General features: G+C 40.2%; 2 protein-coding genes across 4 annotated transcripts in view; one reads left to right on the top strand and one right to left on the bottom strand.

The window, feature by feature from the left end:
* Window positions 1-8,551, top strand: part of SLC9A7 (solute carrier family 9 member A7) — a 250,945-nt gene extending 242,394 nt beyond the window's left edge. For 2 of the 3 annotated variants that reach the window (XM_056807133.1, XM_056807132.1), the window contains exon 18: window positions 8,480-8,551. In XM_056807133.1, the coding sequence (XP_056663111.1) occupies window positions 8,480-8,509 (30 nt within the window). In that variant the 3' untranslated portion in view covers window positions 8,510-8,551. The remainder of the gene's footprint in view (window positions 1-8,479) is intronic. The other variant, XM_056807134.1, reaches the window with a different exon arrangement.
* Window positions 1-20,057, bottom strand: part of CHST7 (carbohydrate sulfotransferase 7) — a 32,580-nt gene extending 12,523 nt beyond the window's left edge. Inside the window, exon 1 of the mRNA XM_007501044.3 lies at window positions 17,996-20,057. Within this exon, the coding sequence (XP_007501106.1) occupies window positions 17,996-19,485 (1,490 nt within the window). The 5' untranslated portion in view covers window positions 19,486-20,057. The remainder of the gene's footprint in view (window positions 1-17,995) is intronic.
* Window positions 20,058-21,565: the final 1,508 nt, after the last annotated feature.

Genomic DNA, 21,565 nt, shown 5'->3' with positions numbered 1-21,565 from the left:
GTCCATCAATTGGGGAATGGCTTACTAAATTCTGGTATACAATTGTGATAGAAAACTACATGCAAAAACAATTTTAATGCTTTTTTTTTTCAATTTTGGGTTCCAAATTATCTCTTTGCCACCTTCTTTGCTTCACCCCATCACACACACACACACACACACACACACACACACACACATGGCAAGTAATCTTATAGAGATTTTGTGTGTGTAATCATGTAAAACATTTCTCCATTTTGTGGGAGATGTAAAAAAGTTAAAAAAGAAAGTGAAATATAGTATATTTTGGTCTACATTCAGAGTCCATTAGTTCTTTCTCTGAAGGAAAATGGCATTTTTCATCATGAGGCTCTGGGCCTATCTAGGATCCTCAGTGTATTACTGAGAATAATTAGGTCATTCACCATTGTTCATCAAAAATATTGCTGTTACTATGTACAATGTTCTCCTGGTTCTGCTTACTTCACTTTGTATCAGTTCATGAAAGTCAAAATCTGGAAAGATTTGCATGAAATAATGAAAAATTACATAAGCAAAACCAAGAGAATGTTGTATACAGTAACAGCAATATTGTTCAAAAAGTAATTGTGGGGGCATCTGGGTGGCTCAATGGATTGAGAGTCAGGCTTAGAGATGGGAGGTCTTGGGTTCAAATTTGACCTCAGACATTTCCTAGCTATATGACCCTGGTCAAGTCACTTAACCCCCATTGCCTAGCCCTTTCTGCTTTTCTGCCTTGGAACCAATACACAAGTATTGATCCTAAGACAGAAGGTATGGATTTTTTTTTAAGTTATTGTGAATAACTAAACTAATCTGAGTTTATGAATATTCAAATCAAATAAAAAGAGAGATGCTATCCACCTCCAGTGATGGAACTGATATGGAACTATGTATTGTATGGTTTTATACACACATACAAATATGTAAGTGTGTGTGGGTGTGAAACATTGGCCTTCTTTAGGGTGGGATGGGAGAAAGGGAGACCACTTGAAACTAACAAAAAAAAATTTAAGTCAAAAGGCTAAAAAAATAGATGAAAATATAAGATATTGCATAATGAAATCAAATGACCTGGGAAAGAGTTTGGAGAGAGAATCACTATCAGAATTTATGACAAAAAAAAAGAATCTAGACCTTATATTTCAATAAATTATATTAGAAATTTTACCAGTGTATTTGGGGATCACTTAATTCCCCAAATACACCAGATCTTTTAGGACCAGAGGGCAAAGTAGAAACTGGAAAAATCTACCAGTCTCCTCCTTACAGAACATCAAAGTAAAAACTCCCAGGAACATTGTGGGTAAAAGTTAGGGTTCCGTGGTCAAATTAAGAAAATGGCAAGCAGCAAAAAAGAAAGATTCCAAGTACCAAGGAACCACCATTAAGATCACATAAGACTTAGCAGCCACTACATTAAAGAATAAGAGCTTGGAATCGGAAAACAGCAAAATATAGAGGCTTACAGCTAAGATTTGAGTATATTCCTATGGGATGGGGTAGGGGTGGGGAGAGAAACAACCATTTAATGAAATACAGAACTTATAAGTCTTTCTGAAGAAAACACTAGAATTGAGTAGAAACTTTAAAACATAAACACAGGAATCAAAAGAAACCTAAAAAGCTAAACTTGAATGAGCAACCAGATGGAACTAAACAAGAATAAATTACTTACATTCTAATACAGAAGCATGTTACAAGAATCCCCTCAGAAATCTTACATAGAGGAAGTCTAATTAGAGGGCCTGGGAGAGATTTTGTTAGATTCTCTGATCTTAAAAGAAGGGTATAGGAATACACTAAAAGGAAAATAAGAATGGGGAAAATTCTCTCACAAAGAGGAAGGAAGCAGATAATACTTGAACTGATTCACTCTCTTATCTAAACTGATTAAAAAGAAGGAAAAATACAGGTATACAAAATTGGGTACAGAAATGCAATTCATCCCACAAGTTAACAGGAGGGAAAGGGGAGACTAAGAGGAAGGGAAGCTTAAGGGAGGTCTCAGTCTTAAGTAAAACATACTAAAGAGGATAGATTTTGGAAGAGGGGCTCCAAAGGAAACGAAAAGAATTTATTTGGGGGACTCTGAGTGAGGGAAAGAGAATAAGGATAGAAGAACAAATGCATATTATTCTAACACTAGAGCACTGATGCTCAACTCCTTATGTCTTACCACTCTATTCTTTATAAAGACAGAAAACAAAGATAAGGAAAAGTATAAATATACAATTATAATTGTAAATAGGATTAACAAAAAAAAATGGGATGCAGAATCCCAAGGTATTTGCTTTGTAGGAAAGTTGCCTGGGGGCACTGAGAGGTTAAGAGTCTGCACAGTCACATAGCTAACATGAGTATAGCTTAGGTGTTATAGAATTTATATATAATATAGACCCTAGGTCTTTCAGATTCCACTCACTAATTTTAGAATATCTTTTTATTAATCTCTTCCTTGAACTTTCATGTGCATTTTCTTCCCCTCTCCCATTCTGCCTCACCTATTGAAAATACTCTTCATTGTGAGTCACTTACTTATCCCAATCTATCAGTTGTGTCCCTATGCTCCCTAGATCCTATTTCAAGTGTCCCTGAATTCTTCATGCTCTGGGCTGTCTTTGTTATTCACAATATTCTGTCACACTTAACATCTATTCCATTTTCCTGGGTTCTAGTTGCTGAAGAACATCAAAAAATAGTCCCAGGGCTGTTATAAGACCATGTTAACTCAACTATGTCCTAATTTCAGTTCATTATCTTTCCCTTCATCTTTCTTACTCATAATAGCTGAAATCTTTCAACATCCCTCCTCAACATCTCAAATGTTCTTTACTTTCCTGTTCTCTTTCTTTTTTCCCTCCTACTTTGGAGAAAAAGTTGTACCTTTACCAATAAACATAATCCTATCCCCTTTCACTTCTTCTTATTCCATTAATCAAGGGAATGGCAGGCATGCCCCAGTAGTGCAGCAGGGCTATTCCCTTCCCCCTCTCCACAGCACCTGAGGACATTTTTTGCATGCCCACCCCTCTGTCCAGCAGACCAATATGAGCCCTTTCTCCCTCCATTGTCTGGGGTAATGTGGGGTGTGCTCACAGGCAGCTTGAAGTTGTAGTTTGGGCACATGATCTCAAAAAGGTTCGCCAAAACTGGACTCTAGGTAATAGGGATAGTTAAAAAGTGTCTGAAGCCAGACTTAAATGAATCTATACACTTTGTTCCTTTCACAGTTCCACTCCCTTCCTCTCTGTTGATTCTCTTCCTTCTGCCAACAAATACACTCAGGTCACCTTGATTCTTAAAAAAAAAAAAATTACCTCAACTGATCTTCTAATTCACACATTGAATACCCCATTTCTGTCTTATTATGAATTCTCAAACTCCCTGACCTGTTTGAACATGACCTCCAAATCCTGTTCTTAATCCTTTTTGTATCCCTTAGTCCTCTCCCTAGTTACAATTCTGCTGTAAGGCTTGTTTTGAAAATGCAAATTTTTGCAACTCAATTGCTGTATGAAAGAACAATTTGAGTATATTTTGAACCCAAACATGGTTTTGTCTGGTCAGGTAATGAGAAAGCCGAAAACTACACTACTTTATCCCACAGCTAAAGCCTTTCTGATAGCCATTGCCACAATTTAACTTTTGATCTTTTTCAAGATAAAGAGCCAAATTTATTGTACATCTTCTGATGCAATAGAAGCTGTAGGAAGAGGAAGGTTCGTCAGAGCCTATGCTCTTCATTCACCCCTTTCTGAGATGGTCATGGGTTAACATCTCAGAGTTACTACCCACCAAGGTAGCTCTCTCACCCATAGTTATCAACTTTGCCAAACCAGCCCTTTCGGAACTGGGGTTCAGTTCAGCAGCTGCTCAAAGTCATGGAAAAGGCTACTATTTATTATAGTTTTATGAATTTCTTAACTTTTTAAGATACAGAAAACTCTGATGCTGTTTTATTAGGTTCCTATCTTTTTTCATGTGTCACTAAAAAAATTTTGAGTGCTGTGAGTGTTATATCCCTAATTGGGATTATGATTTTTTCCCCATAAGCCTCATAGTATTTATTGTACAATTTTGTATAAGCACAAGTGATTTTTCAAGAATGAATGTCACATTGTAACAGAATTAGTCATACTTCATGAGACTCCTCCTTTATGCAGCCACTTTTGTTGCACGTGAAAAATGAGGAACCAGTTAATTAAACAGCTATGTAAAGGGAAAAAATAGTGAATTTTAGTTCAAGTTTTTACACACAAAACTAGAAAAATTTCACTCCCTTTCCCCCACTCCTCACTCCCAAACAGAAATTCCTATCCCTAGGCCAGTGCAAAGGTTCTAGTTATTTAAAGCATTTACATTAAACAGAATGGAAACAATTTTTTAAAAGCCTATACTGTCAAATCAAATACTTTCTGATCTATCCTGAGGAAAATGATCAATAGTTCTTTTCATTTGTGGTCAAAAGGTTGTTAAGCTGATAAAACAATGCATACCCTTTGATCCAGTAATATCACTATTAGGTCTAAATCCCAAAGAGATTTTTTTTTTTAAGAGAAAGGACCTACTTATACAAAATTATTTATAGCTGTTCTTTTCATAGTAGCAAAGAAATGGAAATTGAAGGAATATCTATCAACTGGAGAATGGCTGAACAAATTGTGGTATATTATGGTGATGGAATACTATAATACTATAAAGAATAATGAACAGAATGATTTCAGAAAAAGCTGGAAAGACCTACAGATGCAGAGTGAAATAAGCAGAATAAGGAGAACATTGTACACAGTAACAGCAATATTGTGGAATGATCAACTGTGATAGACTTAGCTATTTCAGCAATACAATGACCCAGGACAAATCTGAGGAATTTATGACAAAGAATGTTACCCACCTCCAGAGAAAGAACTATTGGAGTAGGAATGCAGATGAAAGCATGCAATTTATCACTTGGGGAGGGAGGTGCACTTTATATGATTATTCACTTACAAAAATGAACAATATGGAAATATGTTTTGCATAATATACATATAACCCAGATTGAATCTCCAGCTCTGGGAAGGGAGAAGGGAAGGGAGGGAGACTAGATCAAACCTATAACTTTGGAAAACTTATGTGGAAATTTGTTATTACTTATCACTGGGAAAAAATAAAAATAAAATATTTTTTAAAAAAGATTGTTAAACTAGAGGAATCTGACTTCTTGTTTTCTTAGCACTGGGATATTAACAAATTACTTTTGAATTAATTTGAAAAACAATCTGAACTGGGATAACATTACTAATCATCACCAAATCATAGCAGATCTTAAAATAAACATGGTTTTCATGTATATTTCTATCCATTCAACAGTTAACAAAAGAGAATTTACTTAGCCATAAAGAAGAAAATTATTGAACTGGAATACTCACTGAGGACCCCTGGAGTTGATTCATCTGGGCAAAATACCCTTGCCCTAGTTGCTCACTGAGATCCATTAGCCAAGCATCAGAGAAGGCACCAGGAGCTCTTTCACAGGCACCCTGGGGCTGTTTTGTATTCAAGAACTCAGGAAGTGATGTTGATAGCCTGAGCCATTAGTCCCCTGGGCCAACCAAGTCTTGACAATAGCTTCAAAACCTTTAAGGAAAAATTATCTAAACCTGAACGGGATCAGAAATAGGACAGTGCTCAGGCCACAAAATCTATGGGGTATGAGGTAGCTATGTATGCAGAATCCAAACCCTGCCTCCTTAAGGATCTGAACATGGGTCTTTATATTAAGCCAGACTCCACCCTCCTCCCTTCCCCATGGACTAGCATATGTAATGCTCAATTATCTCAAATGCCACTGAGTCTTGAATAGTTAACTTTAGTGATTTATCCTCATTGTGCAGTAATTAACAAGCTTTCCCTGAATCATATCTTTCATAAAACATTATCTTCACAGCTCTTTTTATACTATCAAAGAATTGGAAACTTAAGAGGATGCCCATTATATGAATGAAATAGAAAATTATTGCTCCAGAAGAAACAATGAAAGGGATGATTTCAGAGAAACCTAAGAAGATTCATCTGAACTGAAGAGAGAAGTAAGCGAAACCAAGAGAGCAATTTAAACAATAAAAATATTGTGAAGAAAAGCAATTCTGGAACTCATAAGAATTTTGATCAATCCAATAGCCAGTGAAGAATACTACCTACTTCCTAACTGTCAGTTAACAAGCATTTAAGAACCCACTACATAGCAAGAATTGTGATGGAGTTGAGATGTAGAATGAGACCATACATTCTGGGGCATGGCCAATTCAAGAATTTGTTTCTCTTGACTATGCATATTTATTACAAGAGTTTTGTTTTTCTCTTTTCTTTCTGTCCAATTGGGAAGGGATAGGGAGAAAGAGAAAATAAATGGAGTTTAATTTTTTTTAAACCTTTAACTTCTGTTTTGGAGTCAGTATTGATTCCAAGGCAGAAGAGTGGTAAAGGCTAGGCAATGGGGGTCAAGTGACTTGCCCAGGGTCACACAACTGGGAAGTGTGGGAGGCCAAATTTGAACCCAGGACCTCCCCTCTCTAGGCCTGGCTCTCAATCCACTGAGCCACCCAGCTGCCCCCACAGTTTAATTTTTTTAAGGTAAAAAAATGTTATCTTCAATCTTGTTGCCTTTTAATTCTTGGGCAGTCATAATTATTCCTCATTTTCATCTTTTCTTTCATTTCCTCTCTATTCCTAATTCCCAGTCTGATTCACCACCATTTCTCAGAATCTGTCCTTATATCCTACCAAGTAAGTTAGAGAGGAAAGACAAGAGCAATCCTCTCAACTCCTCTTATATAATCAGATGCATTAGGAGCCTTGATGTCCTTGAACTTGAGCCGGTTCTTGGCCAGACTCTGATCTGATCATTCTAGTACTCATCCAGTTAAACTTGTCAGATACTACAAGAGAATCCTTCCTTTCCTACTTTTCATTATCATTATCAATCTCCATCTACTCTCTCTTCAACTCTTTGCAAAAGTCTTCCTTCCCCTTCCCTCTTGATTTCTACCAAAATTGTTCTCTCCAAGGTTAACAATGATTTCCTGCATTGCCAAATCTAATAACCTTTTCTCAAAGTCTTGTCTTCCCAAACCTGCCTAAAGGTGGGCATTCCCCAAAGTTCCATACTTAATTCTAACTTCTCTTAACATCATATGGAATTCTCTTATGTCATATGTCATCTAATCCCAAATCTTTACCTGGCACTTCTATTCAAGATGACTCAGATCAATATTCCCCAGCCCTAATATCTTGCCAGAGCCTTCACCTTACATTTCCAAATGAGTGTGCTTCCAGCACTTTAAACTCACCAAAACTATTTTCATTAATAGTACTATCATCATGCCAACACTTAGTCTCAAAATCTTGGAGCAATTTTTTTCTATGCCTCTCTTATATCCAATCATTCAATGACCTCTACCTGTTATTCCTTCAACCTGTTTCATGTGTCTGTACCCCACCCACCAGCCTAGTTCATACACACTATTATCTTATATCCTGACTCCTGCAAAGCTTCCTATTTGATCATCCTGGCTACAGTATTTCTTCTCTCTAACCTATTAGGAGTCAGGCTACCAAACTCATCTTTTTCTTGTCTTTTTCTTTAAAAAAAAAAAAAAAACTTACATTCCACCTTAGAATCAATCTAAGTTTGGTTCCAAGGCAGAAAAGAGGAAAGGGCTAGGCAATCAGGGTCACACAGCCAGGAAGTGTTTGAGGTCAGATTTTCCCAGGACCTCCCATCCCCAGGTCTATTTCTTTATCCACTGACCCACCTACCTGCCCCCAGACTAATCTTTTTCTAATACATTTATTTGGTGGCGTCACTACCTTCATCAAAAACTTCAAAAGCTCTTACTGCCTAGGAAATAAGATTCAAACTCCTCAGCCTCACTTTCAAGGTCATCCATTGTCTGGACTTAAAACTAGATAGCTATTTCCCAAAGCTGCCTTTTCCTTTCTACCTTTGTTCACATGGTTCCCTCTGCTCTGAATACCCATCTGCCCCCTTCATATTGCCTATTTTTCAAATACCAAATACCTCCACCTGTGGGGAGTCTTCAGAGATTACCTCAGATGGAAATCTCATTTTTTTAACTCCTTTGTTCTACTTTGGAGCATTTATTACATACTAATTTACAATGATCTGTGTTCACAGAATTGTCATATAATTTTTTACAGTGATGAGGAGTCTGAGAGAGGTAGCCCAAGCTCCTCATTTCACTAATGAAGAAAAGGAGGATTCGGGTCAAGTGAATCCACCTATCATGTCCCAAGTAATCAGTGAGTGAATAAATCAGGTCTAAGACCCAAGTCTCCTGCTCCAGAGCAAATGATGTTCTTTACACCATCCCATTCTGCTCCATACCTTCCCCACTCTCCTCATTTATGAAGACAGAAGCCATGCCTTGGACATGTCCGTATCTTTCGCATAATATTTTTACTTCTTTCACAGGTTGCCACAGTCAAAGAATGCTTCACCTAGTTGCCTAGCTGCTGGAATGGTGATTCTTCCCCAACACAAGGTAAGGTCTTTTCAGGCAAGGACTACTTTGCTTTTTGCCATTTGCTTTGAATCACTAGCCCTTAACACTGTGCTCTATATGTTGTAGACCTTCACTATTGCTTGTTGGATTCATCTGTGGTGTGTTCCTCTATATCAGAGAGTGTGAACCTGAAATCCATGAACTTGGATGGGGAATAACACCTTTATTTTAATATAATTTGTCTTCTTTGTAATCGTATGTATTTTACTTTATTTTATGCTAAATGGCACAAGGAATAAGGTCTCAGACATTTACTATCAGTGTAACTTTGGGCAAGTCACTTAATTTCTGAGTTCCATCAACTATAAAACGGGATAGTAATATCACCTATGGCCCAGGATTGTTGTAAAGGACTTAATTCAGTGCCTGGCACATAGCAGGAGCTACAAAAATATTAGCTACTATTATTAAATGTTACCTATTATTTACTGATAGATTTTATTCGAAAAAGTGGTACTTTCTGTGTGTGTCTTGAAAGAGAGAAGAGGGAAGAGAGAAATGGGGTGGAGAAAGATTTTTTTTTTAATATGGCCAATGCAGGAATTTATTTTGTTTGACTATACATACTCTGTAATAGGTTTTGCTTTCCTTTTTTTCTCAAAGGATGAGGGGGAAAGAGTACAGTACAGACCTGAAAACAAAATAATATTCAATTTTTAAAGTGATCTTCCTGACCATGTTACTCCGTCACTCAATAAACAGACTTTTCCTGATCTCCCTTATTCTGCTGGTTTTTTTCTATTATTTCCTATTTATCCTGTATCTATCATTTTTTTCAATTGTTTTCATACTGTCTCTACCTTATTAGTTCCTCAATGTATTTACCAGTAAGTTTCCTGAGAGCAAGACCACTCTTTTGGTTTTCATTGTATCCCCATGTGAAGATTAAATTTAACTCTCCCCTGATTGTGAAAATTAAATTAACTCCCTTGCCTATTTTTATATTTAATCACCAAAAGTGTAAACACCCCACTTAAAGTTGAGTAGGTAAATCTGCCCTTTTTTAGATTTAATCACCAATGGTGTAAACACCCCATTCACACCTGAGTTGGAGAGGTCTGTGACCTACACAGTAGATGACAAATCAGAATTAAACTTGACTGCCCCTGGGCAGCCCTAAAACAAAGTTTCAACTCTGATTAGTAGGTGTAAAATTAGGGGAAGGCACAGGAAGTGACACAAAGGAAAGTGTCTTTAAAAGGGAGTTACAACTTCCTGAGTGCAGTTTTTACGTGGAGTTCTACTTGGAGTTGAACTTCCTATGAGAGACAGTTCTTCATTCTTTGGAGTTGAGACTGGAGGAGAATCTCCTGGCTGGACCTGCCTGTTCCTGGTGAGGCTGTTCTTAAACCTCTTCCTTTGAATTGACATGTGGTGAGTGAAAAAGCTGGCTCCTTTCCTGGATTTTATGAAGAGAAAAGCCTCAGGAGAGACCTATCCTTTTGAGAAAGGCTCCCTGTATCCCTAGGTCCTCAGCTACAAGGGCCAAGGTCTCTCAGGTTAAGGACTAAACTCCCTTGCCTGGTTTTAAGCCAACGAAGTAAATTACTTAGTGCTTAGGCTAGATATTTTAACCTAACCTCTCTCTGATTGTTCTTACTTCACTCTTTCTATATTTTGTAAGTAAATTGTAAATAAATCTCTTTGGAATAAATTAAATTCCTAGTGACCCTATTTTAAATATAATCCAGTCCAACCTTTTTATAAAATTAACCCCTTTTTTCCCTTTACACCCACAAGCACTTAGCATAGTGCCTGGTACAGAATAGGCATTTAATAAATATTTATTGGCCGACTGGCTTAATTGAGTTTCAGGATCAACTAGTTATAGGTCTCTGGCATAGATTTTTTTTTTTCTATTCACAAATAGTGGGAAGGACAAATTTAGTCAATATACCTGAATTTGGTTAACTGTGAGGCTGTGGGAAAGTTACAACCTCACTAGACTCCAGTTCCTTTTTCTGCAAATAAGGAAAGTGGAATATATGATCTCTAAAGATCCCTTCAAGATCTAAACTCAATGATTACCTCATCCAAACCAGTAACTCCAATTGTCCTCCCCCTACTTCCTTCTATTTCTAAACAGCCAGAGCTGTTAACAAATAGCCAAGTTCAGACAATGTAATTTCTCCACTTCTCCCTAACCCTTCTCTCAGTGTAGAAAAAAAGATGCTAGTAATCTATGAAGTCATCACAGCAAATAAGAGGTTAGTTGTTGTTCAACTGAGAATAGCCAACTTTTCTCAGTTCACTGAGGGGCATCTCTGTTTTAATTATGGGTGAGTCCTACTAGAACTTGCCCAAGTGGGAAGCAAATGACAATTTCTCCTTTACTTAAAGCAATTCTTCTCTAAAGAAAAGAAAAATGAGTACAGAAGACCTAAATACTATTTGTTTCTGCATTACCACTTTTTCAGTAGCCCCCTCTTCTCTGCAGAGTAGCTCTCTTCTTGGGAAAATATGGCAAAAACATGACTTTTCTCTGCTGTCTGCTTCTGGCAAGAGTAGTTTACTTTAATTCATGTTTAAAATTCAATACTTTTTTTGTAGGAGCCAGATCAGGGCAAGGATGAAAGACCCCAATGAGAAATCAACCTGATCTGTAAAGTTTTTATTCCAAGCAATCCTGAAGTAATGCTGTAGAAAACAGCATCATCTTTTTGTTACTTAGGAAGTCTGATCTATTTAGCTGGAAAACTGATCCAAAATTTCTTCAGGAAGCTCTATCCCCTCTCCACCCATCTGATCTCTCCACCTAAGTGTCATCTTCACATTAACTCTTCATCTTCTCTAATTGTTCAAAAGCAGCATATCAGCATCCCTAGAGAATCTCAATTGAGCATACTGCCTCAGGGTCCTGCTATTTATTTTGTTTTTGTTGAGTTTTTTAATGCCACAATACCCCTATATTTATTCCAAGAAAGTATCCCAAACTTCAGCCTTTGCTCTCTGGCTTACTTCTCAGTATTACAGGCAACTACTCTGGGGCATCTGTGATGTACCGTTAAAGACATCTCCAACTTAGTCTAAACAATAGTTAATCTTAAAGTGCTGGCACCAAGAAATCCTTCCCAGCCCGTTTAGCACAGTCCTGCTATGAGGCTTGTTTGTACTGGCCTGGCTCAGATCTTCCCACCAAGATCACAATGCATTATACCATTTGTTCTAACATACCAGGAGGGAGAAGAAATGTCCTAGCCAAGTTTCATTAATATAATGTTCGGAGAAGGAAGCTCAGGATCAACAAGGAAAAATATTTCTCTACTGTGATCATAATCCTCAGGATATAGTTCTACTGAGGAAAAAATAAAGTCTATTGAATCCTAGAATTCTATGTTTATCATTGAAATTCAATGTGTTAATCCTCTTTCACTGTTCTTCTATGTATATGGAAGAAACCAGTTTTATTTCATGTTTGTTAACTTCAGGATAAAAATGAAATTAATTCAGTGTGTTAGTCTTATTTGATATGATTTTTAATCCCCCAATTTTAAAGCATCCACAGTCAACTTAACAGTTTGTCTCGGCACTTCAGCCTGAACACCATAGGCTACAAAGCCCAACAGATACAGCTGTTGGCAACAGGCCTGCAGAGAAGGAAAAAAGGCATTAAGAACACCCTTTCTCATGAAACATTGCTGAGCTTTGCAATTTTTAGCCAATTAGGGTACTTCCTGTTTAGCTCCTGAAAAGTCCTACTGCTTCTCTGTGTTCCTTCCAAATAACAATCCACTGTCCAAACACTGGAGCAGAAGTTGTTTCATTCCAACCAGGGCTCTTCTTACTTTAATGCTTTGCTCCTGATCAGCAGCATTTGTTTTTCCTGGTTGTACAACTCCTTCCCTGAGAAGGGAGGATGCCAGGAGCTCCAGAGTGTGGTTTAATGGAAAGTCAGGCTGCTTGCTGTAGCGTCCCTCCAAACCACTGAAAGGGATCAGACCTGTGGCACAGCCAGAAGATGTCAACTTCCTAACTGCCCTCCAAAGTTAAGAGAGAAACACCATCTATTGATTCGGTGCTTTGGAAAGTCAATTTTGGCTATTATTATAAGAATTTCACCCCTACCCATCTCAATGTAGAGTTGACTCCTCACTGTGTCCTAGCTTTCTGATTATTGAAAATCCCAACTATATCGGTGGGACCTTCGCCATTACTACCACTTTGCCTTGATGAATGTTAAGACATATTTTTTACCAGAACTGGACTTTTTTAAGAAACAAAAACATTTTGTCGATGGAAAGAACAACAAAGCAATAGTTCTGCTCAGGCACAGTCACCTATTATATGAGTATAGTAAGCATCTAAAATCCAACTGTATATTTACCATATAATATATAATGTATACAAGTGGTATTACTATCTAGGAATGAGGAACTGTCTGAATAAGCCTATCCAGGGGCAGCTAGGTAGAAAAGTGGATATAGTACCAGGTCTGGAATTGGGAAGACCTGGGTTCAAATCTGGTCTCAGATAATTCCTGCTATGTGACCCAGGGCAAGTCACTTAACCCCTATTACTCAGCCCTTACCTTAACCCTCTTCTGTCTTAGAATCAAGACTAAGATTCCAAGACAGAAGGTAAAAGTTTAAACAAAATAAAATAATAAGCATATCCAAACTTACACCTTCAAATGAAGGTGATTTTTCAAAACTCTTGCCCCGGACAACTGAATATTTGTGCTCCATATATTTCTGAAATAAATCCATACAAATTGTCCCTTGAGGTAACTTATATGCCTCATACACACACACACACACACACACACACACACACACACACACACACACACACGTCTTACTCCATTTATTTCTTTTTTTATTATCAAAATTAGTATTACCCAGCTTATTCATCCATTTGGGGTCTAAATGACTCTGGGCTGCTTCTATAAGCCAATCAGAGTAATCCTTGAAAGGCAGATTTGTTATCCTGAAGAACATTCAAACCAAGGTGCCTCTGACAGGAACAGAGGGCAAGCCTAAAAGAAGATTTCCCAAAATACTGTGAGCAATGGAAGTATCTACAGGACTATGAAAGAAACTTCCTTTGATAGGTATGATATTTCTTCAGGCATGATTAATCTGGGGTGGTCAAGGGAAAAAATGCATTACTTTTTTAGCCAGTCCTTCTATGTATCTATAGATACACACACATGCTCTCTTCCTAATGTGCAGTTTCCACACTCTAATATTGCTTTACTGATAAAGGCACACTGAATTGTGCTGGATGAGAAATCTCATATGACATATTCACAAATACACATGTATTATGACTATGTCACTCTCTACTCTTTTAATACTATCAATCAAATTTGACCTTAAATCAATAAACATTCATCAAATGTCTACTATGTACAATGAAATGCTTGGCAACAAAAATGAAAAACAGTTCCTGCCCTCAACAAGCTCACAATTCTAATAGGGAAATTAGTCTTTAATTAAATTTCCCAAAACACTCTGTTGGGAATTGTTTAAAAAAAATAGTGCTTTCCACCATCAAGGAAGTTTATTTCCGGATCCCTCTGCTAGTTAGTGACTGCAACTACAGTGTTTGTCCTCTAAATACTATCATTTTTTAAAATGAAATATATCACCAACTGAAATGGATTTACCTTCCTAATAAAAGGGTGAAAAGGTCTGTTGGGACAGCTTTAAAAATAGCAACAAAAATAGGACCTTTGTCAGTTTGAGGCAGACATCTCTGATTTTAGTGGGCTGCTGATAATGATTTCTCAGGGGAAGAGATATGTCTAAATCTATAGACATCCATTGCTTTTGTGAAAGGCCAGAGACTGGTGATAAAGAGCATCTAGTGTATCACCTACTTATGCTCTGGATTCCTCCTAGTAAGTTGCCCAAGAACATACAAGTATCATGCAGGTAGGCATGTCTCACTCAGGGCTCTTCCCCACTGCCTTCCTTCAATTCCTGTTCAATTGCCTTTTTCTACTGTCTTTTTCTACCTCTCAGGAACATTTAGAGAAGCTGACTTGTGTTGGACTTAATTTTCCTTGGATTTGATGACAGCACATTCTTGTTTCTCTTCCTACTTCCCCTATTTCCTCTTGTTTGTGGGGTCCTCCTTTTTCTGTCTTAAATGTGGTTTCTCTGTCCTGGATTCTCTTCTCATTCTCAGTTTTCATCCTTCCCCTTGATGACTCTCCCATGGTTTCAATAGCATGGCATGGTAAACAAAGTGACTTAAAATAAGGAAGACTTGGGTTCAAAACTTGCCCCATTCCTCGCTGTGTGACCCCTAGCCCTTACCACTCTTCTGTCCTGAAATCAATACATAGTATTGATTCTAAGATGAAAGGAAAGGTTTGGGTTTTTTAATAAACAAAAAAAACTTGTCCCTAACAGTTGTGATCATGAATGAGCAAGGGTATATTCCTTAACCTTTCTCAGCCTGTTTCTTTGTCTATAAAATAGAGATCATAATACCTGGGTATCTATATCTCAGGTTTGGTATAAGACTCAATTTTAATCATGTATGGAAAGGCACTTTGGGAAATGTTAAATATCACACATATTTAAGTTATCATTTCTATGCAGATAATTCTTAAATTTGCATTCCCACCTATCTATCAAACTCTTCCCAAAGCTTGTCCTTTATCTCTAGCTCTCCACTAAAAATCTTTGCCTACATGTGAAGATGCAATTGGGATCCAGAGGCTAAGAGATTTCTCCAAGGACATATTGCTAGTAAACATCAGAGGTGGGATTTTTAACCAGCATATTCCAGCTTCAGAGCCAATGCTCAAAAAACTAGCTGTGTGACCCCAGGAAAGTCTCTTAACCTTAATGTCTGAGGCAAGCTCTAAGGCACAGTTGATAATCTACCAATTGTGGTGAGTTTCCTTCTCAGCATTTCCATAAAACAATGAAATCAGAGATAAAGATCAAAAAAACCCCAAACCTACCAGAAGGTTCTGGGCCCAAACATCTTTGGCATGTGGGGAGGGCAGGGTCTGAAGGAGGGGAATCACAGAAAAGTCAAGGCTGATCCTTTAAAATGACTGATTTAAAAAAAAAAAGCAAATGTAGGTGAGGGTCTATTCTTTGACAATGGTTTGAGAAATTGAGCTGGTTTTTCTCCAGCTCAAATGGTTTCCTCAGCCAGCTGTCAGCACACCCCACTTTCTTGATGAAGGAAAGGAACTGATTATCTCATCTTAACCATAACATCCTTCTGGGGGTTAATCTTGTATATACAGATTGGACAAAAAGATGTTCTAACTATCCATCACACAAGGAGGGCAAAGTTACAAGTTTATGCTTTCCTTTTTACAATTCAATTTTTCCTTCAATTCTACAACCCTGAGTTGTATTTAGTTATAGTGGGTCAGGAAATTAACCTCTGATTTCATTCCTAAAGGGAACTCCCAGAGTGGAAATGCAGGTAGGCATCTTTTCTGTAATTCAATCTTAATGACCAAAAGCACTAAAAGGTTAATGACATCAATTGTTTAATTATAAATATTGTGTTTATAATTGTCTGATATTATAAATGTAATATATTTAATCAATTTAATTATATCATAATTATAATTTATATTATTTAATTATAAATATTATATTTAAAGGCTAGCCAAATGATCTGAGGTCATTTACTTTTAAATTCCTGTGCCTACAGAGGTCAGAGAAAGATATGTTATTTAAGGTTGTTATGAGGAAGTTCTTCTACAGAGTGTAAAACCCCATATAAATTGGAGCCACTTTCATCAAAGCTGTGTAGGAGGTTAATTCCATACAGAATAAGTGAAATGATCACCACAGCTCTGAAACTGTGCTCTCAGAACAGAACTCTACAGCTTTCTAACTAAAATCATAGAGCAACCCAACTTGAAGCATTTTCACTGGCTTTCCCACTTTCCTTTCCTCATCTCCATTTCCTGGGCTTTAGCTTCCTTCAAGTCTCTGATGATGTCCCACCTTCCTCAAGAAGCCTTTCCTGATTACCCTCAAAAGTAATGCCTTCCCTCTAAGGTAACCCCTTCATGTCACATACACACAGAACATACAGAAAATCTTGTTTTTTTCATAGATGTTTGAATGTTGTTTCCTCCTATGAGAGTAGGGGCTGTTTTTTTGCCTTTTTTAAGAAAATATCCTTTACCCTCAACACAATGCCAAAGATGTGAGATTAATAAATGCTAGTTGATTGACTCTAAGAAAGCCTATCTCTCCTATACATCACAGGATCATAAACATATTTTTGAAGGTACCTTAGAGACCATTTAGTCTAATTTCCTCATGTTACAGATGAGGAAACTGAAGCCCATGGAGGTTAAATGACTTTCCCAAAGTTCTAAAAGTACATCCCATGAAGAGGTGAGATTTGAATCCAGAATCCCCAGACTCCACTTTAGTGGTCCTATAAATGCAGACATCAAAGTAAGAAACGTTGGCGTATTGACTGACATTTAAATAAAATAGGGGTGGGAGGAGTGTAATAGCAAGGAATGGTGTTGGCCTACAGAACTCCCCCTATGGTTAGAAAGACACCATGCAACTATGTAAAGGATTACCTGATAAAAGAAGTTGTTTAGATGTTTAAAAAAAAAAGCTCGGGACCTCTCTTCAACCAGGAAGTTAGGAAAGAATGCGGATTTCCTTAGCCCTCAAGAAACTGATTGAGGAAACCATCTGATGAGTTTAGGGAAATATCAGTTCTCCGGACTTTTAAAATGACTGCAGTTATCAGCCCCAGCCCCAGCCTCACTTCACTGACCATTTTCAAGGCTCAATCTTGCTTGCCCCTGGGTCCCAGGGGTATGCTCCATTACGATATAAAATAATGAATGGAAACACAAGTCATTTCCTTCCACCCACCACTAGTTTTCCTCATCCTTATCCTCAGCCTTACAATATTGTATTCTACACTACTCTACAACACATGTGAGAAAGAATTCTCTGGCCCGCTAACTGAATTGTCAATTAGGGGAAATGAGCCTCCCGCACAAGAAAACTAACTAGTCCAAACCTTTTGCCAGCACATTGGGCTAAATGAGGGCTGGTTAAACAGGTCCATGAAAAACTGAGGTTTTCGGACGATAAAAAGTAAAAAGATACCTCCTGACAGGGAGTGAGGGGCTTAATACAGTATAAGACATCCATTTCTGAACATGAACAATGTAGTAATTTGCTTTGCTTGACTATGCATATTTATTATGAGGGTTTTGTTTCCTTTCCCGTGGGATGGAAGAGGGGCTGGAGGAAGAAAGGGGGGAAAGCTTGTTCGTTGAACAATAAAGTAACGGGATTTTCAAAGGGTGTGGGGCCTCGAAAGTCAGGCAATCTCTGATCTAGTTTTGTAGGAGGGGAGATTTAGGAATATCACCTGTTTCTCCACTTTCCCTTTAACTCAGGTCCCTTAGTCACTCCATCTGCGTAAGGGGACATTTTAGGGTTTTTTATACACTTTACCTGGGGCGCTGTTTTGTAGTGCCTTCACCTTCTTTCTTCAGCTTCTCCGCCGGAGCCTTCCCTTCCGGGAAGTTCTCCGCGCCGCCGCCGCCTCCTTCCTCTCCACTGAGCGGGTAGGCTAGCAAGCGCATAGCCTGGCCACAGGAAGCTTCCACTTGGCGCACCTGCTCCTGACTCAGCCTCTCTTTCCAGGCATGTACCGCCTCTCTGGCGTCCCGTGCCGAGATGAGGAAGGGTCGGTCAGCATTGTAGCCCGAACCTCGAGTCATATTGAGGGCGAAGCCCTCCAGGTCCGGCAGGATGGGTAAACCCGCAAAGCGCAGCAGGCGAGCCAGCTGGGTGCGAGGCTCCTGCACTAGGTCCTCGTAGCGCAGCCGTGTGTATCGCCTGCGTAGCCAGGCTGGAGAGCTCCCCGCGAAGAGCAAGTCCCGCAGCCACGCTTCGCAGATCACCTCCAGGGCTCCACTGAGGAAGAAATCCGCCCGGGGGCCCGGAGGTTGAGCCCGAAACAGAGACGCCCCCGGGCGGGCCCCAACACCTTGGGCAAAGAGCAGGCGGTGGAAACGGTCCGCCTTCTGGCGGGTGCGCAACACCTGGATGCTCTCGCGCACTAGTGCCTGCTTGGATTTAAGGCGGGAGTTATGCACCGCCCTCGGGTCACGGAACAGCTGGATGACCTTGAGGTTGAGGCCTGGGTCCCGCAGCAGCGGCACGAGCACGCCCAGGTCCAGCAGGCGCACATCTTTAATTACCACCACGGGGTACTTACGACACTCCGCCTCCAGCGCCCGCAGCGCCACGGGCGGGCAGCTTCGCTCGCAGGTGGCCCCGTCAATGAGCCCTACCTCGGCGCGGGGTTTGGGGGCGCCCGGGCACAGGGGAGCAGAGCAAATCACCTTGTTGGTCTTCCAGCCGAAGAGGGCGGCTGTGGTGAGGTTGGCGGAGGTCGGGGCAGATGCGGCAGGGTCTCCCGGGGGGGAGTACAACCGCAGCACCGAGAAGTCGCAGCGGAAGAGCGAGCGGAGCATGTCTCGCAGGGCACCCTGTAGGCTCTCCGCATCGCCCGGGTACAGCGCCTGCCACAGGTGCCACATGGGCTCGTACAAATAGAAAACGTCCGGGTGTTGGTTGAAAAGCTCTCCGAGGAAGGACGAGCCTGTCCGCCAAGTGGCGTGCAGGTAGACGTGCTGCTTCTCGCGCTGCAGAGGCGGCGGCCGTCGGACAGAGTAACTCCCATTCTGCAGGCTCTCCGGGGCTCCCGCTTCGGCCCCGGTCAAAGTTTTAGTCTCCTCCTTCTCCCCGGCAGCCGCTGCCTCCAGGCTCCACACGCCCAGGCTGCTTGAAAGACTGGGACAGCGCCGGACGCCCGCCTCCTCGCCCCCCTTGCGATTATCCAGGACGTAGGGCAACAGCAGCAGGACCAGAGTATACAAAACTAGCAAGAACAGGAGCTTCCGATGCTGCCGGCGTCGCCGCCGGCGGCTCTTCATGTCTGTCCTTCCCGCCCCGCCCCACCCCACCCCAACCCACCACGCAGTCTCTGCCCCCAGCACTCCTCTGGGTATAACGGACTAAACCTAAACCCTAAATGGGGGCTCCTGGTTGCTGCTGGAGAACCAGGAAGAGGCAGAGAGGGAAGGGTGTGATGGAGAGGCAGGATGACGAGGGCGTAACTTTCCAGTGGTCCTCTCTGCTTCCTCTCCCCTCTGGTCTTCGTCTCTCCCTTTCTCTCACCTCTTTGATGACTACGTTGTCCTTGTTGCCATTTCTTTGAGCTCCCCTCCACCGGATTATCCTCAGTTAGAAGATCGGGACGACCCAGGCTGTAAAACAACATAGCGAAACTTGGAAGAGGGAGGCGAGTTTAGCAGCGGGCGTCCCTCCCCTCTAGCCCTGCCTCTCCGCCCATCTTTACTTGGAACTCCGCCCACTGCCTGCGGGGGAACTTGACAACTGCTGAGCCCCCTATCTTTTCATCTCCTCTGGGGTGGAAGGGGAGCCCTCTAGGGGGCCCCTAATCTCTGAGCTCTGGCAGCCCTGGGGCGGGCCCGCTGTGGGGTGGGGTCACCAGCCTGAGCCCTGGGAGCTAGATTTAACTTTTCCACACCCACCAGTCGTGTGGAAATCTAGTGCTGCGTTTATACAAACCCCACCCTTCCCAGAGCCCAAGCCTCAGCATTCACCAGGTGCTGGAGCATGTGTTTTAGGTCTTCAGCTGAGCTCACAGTTTGAAGTATGCAGTGGTGGAGATCTGCATAATAGACCGATAAAATGCCTGCTGCTAAACTTTCCCTGCTAAACTTCAGACCAATCTTTTCCACGATTCTTCTGTATCCCTCCCCTCCTGTTTCCCTGCCCCCCTCCCCCGGTCACTCCCACCCACTCCGCTAGGACAAAAACTACAGCCTTTTCATTAAGGTAACTGCGGGCCCAAATAGAGACAGCTTTCTTCTTTCCAGGAATTATTATATCGACATCTAAAGCTCTTCATGTTGCTTCTTTGGTTTACATTTGCAGAAATAATGACAACTGTGAAGTGGGCTCCCAATTTTCCCCTCCTGCTAGCTAGTACAAGCCAATGCTATTGAAATAACCAATATAAGGGCATGTGGAAGACAGCAGAAAGAGGTACTTCTTACTGGGTAAATGCTTTGCTTTCACAGGCATGGAAACTTCATTATAGTATTACAGGAGTCATAGCTAGAAGGGACATTATCAAGTTCACCTCTCTCATTTTACAAGAAAAGAGGTAGGTCCAAAGAGTTTCAGTGACTTACCCATGGTCACTCAGAGTTAGGATTCAAATGCAGATTTCCTGATTTTAAATACTAAATCTTTCTACTGTACAACAAAGGAGTATCCTTTTGCCACTGAAAACAATAATTCAGTTATCTGGAACTAGTTTAAGAATTGCCCTCCTCTGAAAGATGGAGGGAGAGGGTGTTTGTGTGCAAAAATATTTCTAGCAGCTCTTTTTGTGGTTGTAAAGAACTGGAAACTGAAGGGATGTCCATCAATTGGGAAGTGGCTAAACAAGTTATAGTATATGATTGTCGTGCCATAAGAAATGGCAAACAAGATGATCACAAAAAAAACAATCTAGAGTTATATGAAATGATGAAAAGTGGAGTAGAACCAGAAGAATTGTTGTACAAAGTAACAGCAATAATGTATGATGATCAACTGTGAATGATTTAACTGTTATCAGCAATACAAGGATCCAGGACAACTCCTAAGGACTCATGACCAAAAAGGTCCCTAGAAGGAACTGCCGGAAATAGAAATGCATTGAAGGTACTATCCTTCACTTTATTTCCTCCATGAATTTTTCTCTAGAGTAAGCAATATGTCTTCTTTCACAACATGATGAATATAATATGTATTGTATTGTAATTTGTATGGTAACAACCTATATCATATTATCTGCCCTCTTGGGGAATGGGAAGGATGAAGAGAACACGAATTGCAAAATGTCAAAAAATGACTATTAAAAATTCTATCATGTTTTTTAAAAGGCAGTACTAATCACTAGGAAGCAATCCAAATGGATATCTGGCTCCATTGGAAGTC

The sequence above is a fragment of the Monodelphis domestica genome, chromosome 8, assembly GCF_027887165.1.
Source record: "Monodelphis domestica isolate mMonDom1 chromosome 8, mMonDom1.pri, whole genome shotgun sequence".
NCBI lineage: Eukaryota > Metazoa > Chordata > Mammalia > Didelphimorphia > Didelphidae > Monodelphis > Monodelphis domestica.
This window is presented reverse-complemented; position numbering and strand designations above follow the sequence as displayed.